Raw genomic sequence first — 9,023 nt, 5'->3', positions numbered from 1 at the left:
TTGAATTTATCCAAATATTTTCATTTTCTGACAAAAAAGGGAAAGTTTTGAGGAGTAGTTTCAATTTTAGTTAAAATCTACTTTTTAATCATCCTTTCTTGATTTTCAAAAATATACTAATTTCCTTTGTACAATTACTTGCTCGGTTAACATCAGAAAAGGTCAAGCTCAAGTTATCTTAAGAATTTTTTTAACATCTTTACTTCCTTTTCTGTTAATGGACATTATTTTTTGCGGTTAATTAATAAGATGCCGCTTTAGGTGAACAATCTAGCCGAGAGCATTCTTTCACTTTTTATTCAATGTAATTTACAACGGACCTTAATTTAGACACGCATCAGCAAGTACAGACTTTTGAGAAACAAATCCTTTGGCTGTTAGCAAACATTTTCGTCTATATATACCAGCTGTTGTGTGGTAAAAGGGTATTAGAGGTATTAGAGGTTTGTTGCCGCATATGGTCGGCGATGAGTGATTCTCGTTATTCCTAAAAACCACACAATTCAAAGTAAATTTATTCTCCGTCATGTTTGGTCACATCATTAGATATTTGACTCCGAAAATAACTTTGAATTGTAGTTCTGTTCCTGCTATTTTGGTTTGACTGTCATCACAGAAAGTAAGTGCAAGGTAAGTTTACTTTTTCTTTTTAATGCTTATTTTCATTATTATTTGTTATGGTACGTTGTGTGTTCAATTGTTTTCAGTTATGGCTTGTTTCGAACATGAACTTTCGTATCTTTTATATCGCTAACAGAGCGTTTTTCACTCGCGTGAGAAGGCAGCCATAAAAGATAGAAACTTTCTGCACAGTATTTGCATAAAAATAGAGTTCAATTCCCGGAGGATAGAAAATGTATTGTTTTGGTAACGAAAACGATCTATGGTCTGAACCGCCAAAAAACAAATATTTTTAAAGACGATTGTGACAGTTTATTTTCATCTATTGATACCGACTGAAGTCGTTCGGTATGAAAAGTGACTGCACTGGACTGTCAGGCATAGTGAAATGATGACTAGCTATCGAACACCTGATTGGCTAGCTAGGATATATAACTATATCACTGATAATCTCTCGCAACCTCTTCTCATTTGTGAACTCCAATCTTACCTGATTAGGCCCGTAGAATACCCGGTAACCGAACGTTGCCATAAGAATATAATTTCTGGACTACCTGTGGTTATAAGAAAGTCAGGTTGTCTTTGCCCCGGCCGTGGACCCCTGAAAGTCCTTGCTGAAGCCAGTGAGGGTCTGGGAGAGCTACTAGTTCTAGCTAAAGCAGCAGCGAAAAAAGATAAAAATTCCAGTTGGTTTCTGAAGTCTCCCGTTTTCTAGACCACAAAACGTTTAGAAGAACGGTAGCTTAGGAAGATGACAATCGGGACTTAGTAGTAAACCGAAAATTGGCCAAAAAAATGTTAGTTAACTAGCAAATAACCAAATAAGATAATTATTTTGGTTAATATTACATCCAGCGCTCGTAAAATTATTAGTGACACTGACATTTGGCCGAAAAATTAGTAAACTGACACTGAATTGGGTACGTATATCCCCATTGGTACTCTCGCTTTAGGTTTATTTTTCTAAGAGAAATCTAACTGAACGTATACTGTAACAGTAGGGCCCTGGGTGACTAACTGGTGATTAAGTTTTTCTCTTCGCGGGCCCAGAACCGACATTCCGTTAAATTTCAATAGTCGATATGTGTTACAGTGCCCTGTCTTTGATCAGCCCAGACAGGTTGTTTAAGGATTCGTTCTGTGAGCTAGCCATGCACTGACTATGATCAGCCCAGAGGTTGTTTCAGTATCCAATTCGAAAACTGATTATTTGTAGTTCCAGCGGATTTCGTGCCAAAACGCGCTTTCCATGAACAATCACTGCTGAAATGTTAAAGTGTGGAAGCGGTTCCAAGTACCTCGTGAATCAGTGCGTGATATTTTTCCCCCCAACTTTTCGTTTCAATAAAAAAACGCCCGTCCTTACGTAAAACACCACGTAATCACGTTGAAACATAACTGACGTTCCAGAGAGAATCAGAACTGTGTACGTAACATGCCTTTTGTATTGAGGGGAATTCGAAGCCGGTAACGTTGACAATAATGCCATAGCTAGGAAGGTGGATCGGGAAATAGGAAGTTGACTGGAAAAAGCCGTCATCATGTTGGTTGAGTCACTTTCCCCATAGTCAAAACGCTGAAACCCGAAAATTAATGTTATAGTTTCTATGCCAAGTATAGACCTATCTTTCTCCTACCTGTTCTAGAAATTCTGTCAGCCAGCAATTCTGAAAGTCCACTTAAGAGAAAGGTAAGAGGGGTTTCGAGAAATTCATCTTTCACTTTTACTAAAGTGGGCTCCCTGTGGTTAAACACCAGTAATCATCATCAGTCGACAAGGACGAGAACAAGCAAACAACAACAACAGCAACAGAAAAAATACTTTTAAATAGTTTGTGTATTCATTCAAAAGCCACTTTGTACTTTTCACCCTAACAAACCTACTTTGATTGGGCATGGTGTACTCCTGTTTCATCATTTTTCTCCGTTTTTTCATCTACATCAGCATTTTTTAGTGTGGTTTTATATGGCCATAGGACGGCCGGTAACTGCGCCCAGCCGTGCCTTTGTTCTTATTATCCAAACAAGAACTTGAACTTTGCGCTTTTTAAGAAAAAACTTATATCAAGAGACCATGGTCTCTTGCTTGTATCTATAACTAGAAATTTGGCCATGGCTGGTAGTACAGTTTCCCACCTTCAGCGAAACCCACACTGTGATAATTGGTGTGTTGTGGTTTCACGGTACTTAGCCTCGGTAAACCGGCACATCTACACGGGCTTGTGAAACTACAGTGTTGTAAATGAAGTTCAAGCACTCGAGACTTCCGTTGTTATGAGTATAAAACTAAATTCAATATCACCAAAACAATTCCAAAATCCGACTAAGCCAAATATGTCACTGCGATATAAAATTAACAGGGAGTGAATCATTTGTGGGCGTTCCCGAACAGATCCCGTAGGAGGGGTCTGGCGTCGAGGGAAGTACGGGACGGGAAATGAAGCGTAAGGGACCAGTATAACGTTAGCATCGAAAGGCACACGTCAATCTGAGTTGTAGATCCAAAAGAAGTCAATACTCGAGAGCTTTGAATCTTCCCTTTAAGTAGCTTTAATTTAGTCTACAAACTTTGGATTCCTTCCAAGCGTAAGTTGCAAATCTGGAATGATCCGTCTCGGTCAACAGCTGTCTAATCAAATCTGTACGATCGATAAGAATGAATGAGTTCGGAGCGATTTATCCCTACACTGGTCTAACGAACTTTGTGACCGCATTTAATGCATTTTTTTTTTGTTGACGTATTAGCCTAAGTTATATACGCAACATGTTTTATATTACTTTTGTTTCAGAGAGAGAGAGAGAGATCTTTGACCTTCAACGACACCTCAACAACCATTCCTTCGAACTCTAACATGGAGCTTATGTTGATAGCTCTGCTCGTAATAGCCACTGTCCCTTGGAATTTAGACGCTTTCAATGTTGATACAAGTAAAGCTCAGATATTTTCGCCCCCTTCAGGCTATAAAGGAAGCTACTTTGGTTATTCTGTAGCTCTACATTCTTATTCAACAGACAAATGGTAAGTCAATCTCTGAATTTCTAGTTGAACTGTTCATTTGGAGTTGTATTATACTATGTTCACGATTGCTTTATTTATTTACTTAATTCATCTACAACAGCTCGTTTGCGACAACTTGAACAAACTTTCTCTTGCATTAAATAATTTCCTAAATAAATCATTCCCCACATAATGACTTGTAGTATCTGTGCTGTTCGTGGTGGAAATCTAACTTACAAAAAGGCAACATTCATAAACTTACAAAACATATAAATCAAGCACTTGTGTGGTGATCAATCAATAATTTTTTAGCCTATCAAGCCTGACTGACACACACGGAATAATTAAATCTATTTAAGTTTTCTTTATTATTTGCCTTCAAAACAAGGGTCGGATTTTTTTAAACGATTTATTTTTGGGCACTATGGCTGTACTAGTGACCTTCAATCACAACCTAAGGCAATAAATTAGTAACACGATTGTGTGACTCATAAGTGACTGAACTCACGAGGAAAAAAATCTTTCAAAATTTCCATAATTTCTTCTTCACGATCGAACTGAATACTACGAGGATCGTAACCTAAAATACAAGAATCGGGAGTTTTGCCAAATTCCTCTGAAAGTTTAGTAAAACAAATAATTATGTGACATAATTTTATGTAATTCAACACATCACTTCCGTAGGTTCCTTCGATTGTTTCGTGTGTGTTTTTTTAAACAAATTTTGTAATTTTATTCCCAAGGTATCCTTTCCTACATCCTTGACTTGCTCTACATCCGTTCTGGCAAATTCTTTTGGCATAATAATCATAAAATAGAGATGCTTTTGAACTTATACTGCGAGCTATTTAGGGATAAAATTTAATTATTTTCGACTGCTTAATTATAGATAAGATTTATCAATTAATGTCTTCAAGTTTTCAATTAACTCGTCATTTCTTATCGCGCTTGATTGTAATATACTGTAGTGTTTTAAAATTCCATATTTCTAAAAGTTAGATATTAGTAATCTGTTCGATAGTAACTTTTGGGGAATGAAAGTGCCAAGAGATGTTCAAAACTTTTCTCAACCTTGATGAGGATAAATAAACATTTTGCCTGTTTATTTTTCTCTCATTTCGATTTTTTCCACTCCACTCCTTAACACCCCTTATATATTTAAACTTTACGTTTTTGAAAAACTATTAATTACCATGTCTACTGTTTTTATAAAAACTCATATATTAACCAAAATATTGGATTTAAAATGATTACAAATGATAGAATATATTAATAATATTAGTAATATTATTATTATTATTAATATTATTGATATTATTAATATTATTAATAATATATTAGATATGTTTTATTGTGTCCACTCGTGTCACGGCTGTCAATCCATTTCATTCAGTTTCATTTATTCATCCATTTACTTTCTTCTATTTTTATTTATTTGTTCATTTGAATATCCATCAATTCACATTTTTCCATAAATTATATTTTTATGTGATATTTGGTTGTGCATGTCATGGTAAATGTTATATTAAAAAGTATGATGTATCTTCATTATATAATATTGTGTAGTTCAAGAAATTATCCATAACCCTCCCCCCCCCCCCCCCAAAGATTTTGGAATTTCCAAAGTAGGGGGTCAGGGAAAGAACAAAAATATAGAATTTGTATGGAAGAAAATTTAAATATTTCCAGGGGTAGGGGGGGGGGGGAATATAAAAAATCACTCCGTGAGGGGGGTATGGATTGTTTCTTGAACTGCACATTTTTATATATAGAATTTATATATATATATATATATTGTTTTAATTTGTTTTGTTTGAGTTTGACAAGTGTTTTACTCCTTTAAATCTCTAGGTTACTTGTTGGTGCACCATTAAGTAATGTTTCTGATCTTGCTAGTAGCAGTAGTTCCTTAAGTCTTAAAAATTATGGTGCCATTTTCAAGTGTAAGGTCCCGTCATCATCTCCTAGCTGTATATATATACCTATAGACAACACAGGTAAGAAGATAAAGGATTTTCTTAAAGCAATATAACTAGATGTGCATGTGCACATACTTTGATATGACACCTATTTCAATAAGAGTGGTCAGAAAAAAGAGGGATGTTTTACAGAGCAACCCACAAAAGTATGACCACATTTAATATATTCACATACTTCTATGAACTGAGGCTCTGTACTTTAAAACGACACATTTCGATGCAAAGCTGGCTGGTTTTGCGAAATAAGTTGTGCAAATGCTTGTTATGGCAGGAAAAAGCCTGTGCATAGAAGTATGCGAAGACATTAAATGTCATATTTGTGCATGTTGTGCTGTAACAACCAAAAGAAAATCTATCAAATGAATAGAAATTAGACTGATTATCTTTCACACAAAAAAAAGGAAATTAAGTTAATGATTTTTAGTCAAATTTTTGGGGATTGCTGGCTTGCTCCCCATCCCTATCTATACTCCTGTCTTTGGATGCATAAATCTTTTTTAAAATTGTGTAGTTCCAGAAATGTTTTAATATATTACGTACCAATCGAGAATATTTTTGAACGATTTGGCACGAACATGCATGTCTCTGTCCTCTGATCGAAATTATGCAGTACTATAGCCTGAACCAATCAGAGCAAACCTGATATTTTAATACTTTATGAAATATTTTTGAGAATTCTGCTCCAGCATGTCTTTTGTTGTCAACAACAAAGGGGGGGAGGGCTGGGTGATTTGCAGCAAACTTTTTTAAAGGATTGTAGCCCTTCCCCTTTTATTTAGTAAGAAATTCATGACCCTCCTATTAATTTAAGTCCATAAGGAAAAGCTTTTGTAAAAATAAAGAGGCTTGACATACAAAAAGTTAAAACTTTTAAAACTTTTAATCAATTGCTATTGGGCATTATAATCTATATTGGAAATAGTGCTATATAAATAAATAAACTCTTATTATTATTATTATTATTATTATTATTATTATAAATTATCCTTGGATCCCCTCTGAAGGGCAGCCTTCCAACTCTACCCCCTCCCCCCTCCATCCTAAAAAAATTGTACCATATCAGCATTGGTCCCTCAATGTTATATGTATGCTACCAATATTAGATCAAAAACCCATATTTTCTTGTTCCCAACAGCTAATGAGAAAAGGCAAGGCCGCCTCAATAACCAGCCAACTCAACTGGAAATGGAAACCAAACAAAACCAGTGGCTTGGTGCAGTCCTTGAAAGCACTGGGAAAAACGGAAAAGTTGTGGTGAGCTTTTAAGTTTTTGTGTGTGGGCATTTGTTCAATACAACACAACAATTGTTTGAAGGCAATAGTAAAATAGATTTATCATAATGTAAAAGTAGACAGTAGCTATGGGGGCTTTGACGCCTTTGACCTCGTGTTCCATTCATTCATAATAAAGCAAAGACAAAGCACTCACCAATGCGACGCACTTTTGAGACCTGCCAGGCTTGGTTTCATATACTTGAGTAGTAATGATAAAAAGGTAAATTATACAAAAACTTACTGACGTTTCAGATGCTAGTCCTTCATCTTTTACTCTTTTACTCCGACAAAAAGGACTAGTGTTCGAAACGTCAGTAAGTTTTTTGATCTTTTCACGGTGTATAATTTACCTTTTATCATTACTGTTTTATTAGAAACACCGACGCAGCTCACACTAGTTTTTAGCTAGTTATCTCTTCATATATACTTGACTGGTAGAGTTGCTTGTTTGTTCTAACCTGTGCTTCGAGGGTTTTTCTCCGGTTTTCCTCCCTCGGAAAAATGAACTTCTAAACTCCAATTGGAATCCAGTTAGAAGTTTGTCATTTCCATCCTCATGATTGATACCAGTATTGTTGAATCAACAGACATGCGCTCCAAGATATGCGTACCGTGGTGAGCCACCACAAGACTCCTCTACCTTCCAATATAAATGGATACTAGGACGATGCTTTGAAGTGGAGACATCTCTGATCAGAGCCAAATCAACCATCATTGAGCCATGTTTGGATAGTAAGTGGTATCTTCAAACGCAGTTCAGAATTTGTCTAGCAAAATCCAGTAGCCCCTCTTTTCATTCTGTGAATAACGCTTTGAGCCTTGGTTACAGAACCATTTGTACAGATTTACCCTTGCTTCAGAGCCAATCATCGACAAAAGTCAAAGTCTGGATAACAGATCCAGAGATACGCCGAACTGAAAAATGGCGACCTATTGAATAAATATTTTTATCATATAATTATCCATAAAATACCTATATTTCTCCTTTTCGAAAAACTTATATTTTCACATGTGAAAATATCGTTACCATGTGTATTTAAGCTATTAGTTTATGATAATAATAAAAAGCTTGTTAGGTTGATTTTATGGATAATTATATAATAAACAGAATATTACATGGCCGCTTGGAGATACGAAATTTATCTTCTCGTGTTGAAAATCTGCGCTCACTCGTGACAGATCATTTTAACACTCAAAGATAAATTTCGTATCTCCGCGCGCCCATGTAATATCCTCTATTTCTGCACTGACTAGCGACTGACTATCCTCTCATACATATGAAAACGCTTTTATGTTTCCACATGAACACGAGACTAGTCAGTCGCTAGTCAGTGCAGAACAAAAGTTATTCAAATTGACCACAATATTTCGATTAGGTGTATAAAAGATTCAGAATAGCACTACTTTCTTTTTACTGATGGGATTCCTGTCAAGGAATTTTGCGCCAAAACGCGCTTACCTTTCCGTACGGTGCAGCCAAAATCCAAACTTCATTGCCAGCGTTAGTTGTTACTACACTTATTTCAGGAATAAATATTGATACATTCTGATGTTCCCCTCAAGCAAGCTCATAACGGTGAACGAGCTGTTATAGTAATACTCTAGGTTTTGTAACATGATTTTTTTGATTGCAGAGAAGAAAGGCAACAACTACTATGGCTACTGTCAGTCTGGTTTTAGTGCTAAAATAACTGCAGACAAAGAACCGTACATCGCGATGGGTGCTGTTGGTGTGAGTCGCTGGAAAGGTATGTGGTATCAGAACCTCCACTTCACTGAGAGAAAGTGCCTTACGTATACGAGCGAACTTCGTGCCACCTATGCCAAATAACTGCAAAGGTCATCATGAGCGCGCTAAATGCCAACATAACGCCTTTTTTTGCTCTTTTCGTATCAGGTGGAGTAATCACGTATTCCCCAGCTTTTAAAACTACTACGTTATCTACTCAAGACCAAATCGACCACGGTAACTACATGGGTGAGTAGATATTTAGTAGGTTGAACAACCTTTGAGCCTTGTGTGTGGGGTGGGACGACTGTTGACCAAATCAACCACTGTAACTACCAAGACCTCTCATCAGCCAATATAAAGTCGATGAGTCTTTTCTTCAGAAAACAAGCAGAGATTCCAGCGAAACTTAATTGACCAT

At 36.2% G+C, this 9,023-nt stretch overlaps 1 protein-coding gene across 4 annotated transcripts in view; it reads left to right on the top strand.

Annotated features, from left to right (window-relative positions):
• The first annotated feature begins 257 nt into the window (after window positions 1–257).
• The window catches only part of LOC116307695 (integrin alpha-9), a 37,537-nt gene continuing 28,771 nt past the window's right edge, over window positions 258–9,023 (top strand). For 2 of the 4 annotated variants that reach the window (XM_031717996.2, XM_031718018.2), the window contains exons 1-7: window positions 3,060–3,207; window positions 3,411–3,640; window positions 5,471–5,616; window positions 6,734–6,852; window positions 7,461–7,605; window positions 8,508–8,621; window positions 8,771–8,851. In XM_031717996.2, coding sequence (XP_031573856.1) covers window positions 3,474–3,640; window positions 5,471–5,616; window positions 6,734–6,852; window positions 7,461–7,605; window positions 8,508–8,621; window positions 8,771–8,851 — 772 coding nt within the window. In that variant the 5' untranslated portion in view covers window positions 3,060–3,207; window positions 3,411–3,473. Of the gene's footprint in view, window positions 631–2,267; window positions 2,312–3,059; window positions 3,208–3,410; window positions 3,641–5,470; window positions 5,617–6,733; window positions 6,853–7,460; window positions 7,606–8,507; window positions 8,622–8,770; window positions 8,852–9,023 lie in introns of those variants that run through there. The other 2 variants (XM_031718004.2, XM_031718012.2) reach the window with 2 other exon arrangements.

This window comes from Actinia tenebrosa, unplaced genomic scaffold (assembly GCF_029948245.1).
Source record: "Actinia tenebrosa isolate PJP-AT-01 unplaced genomic scaffold, QUT_ActTen_1.0 PGA_scaffold4__44_contigs__length_22323623, whole genome shotgun sequence".
Lineage (NCBI taxonomy): Eukaryota > Metazoa > Cnidaria > Anthozoa > Actiniaria > Actiniidae > Actinia > Actinia tenebrosa.
This window is presented reverse-complemented; position numbering and strand designations above follow the sequence as displayed.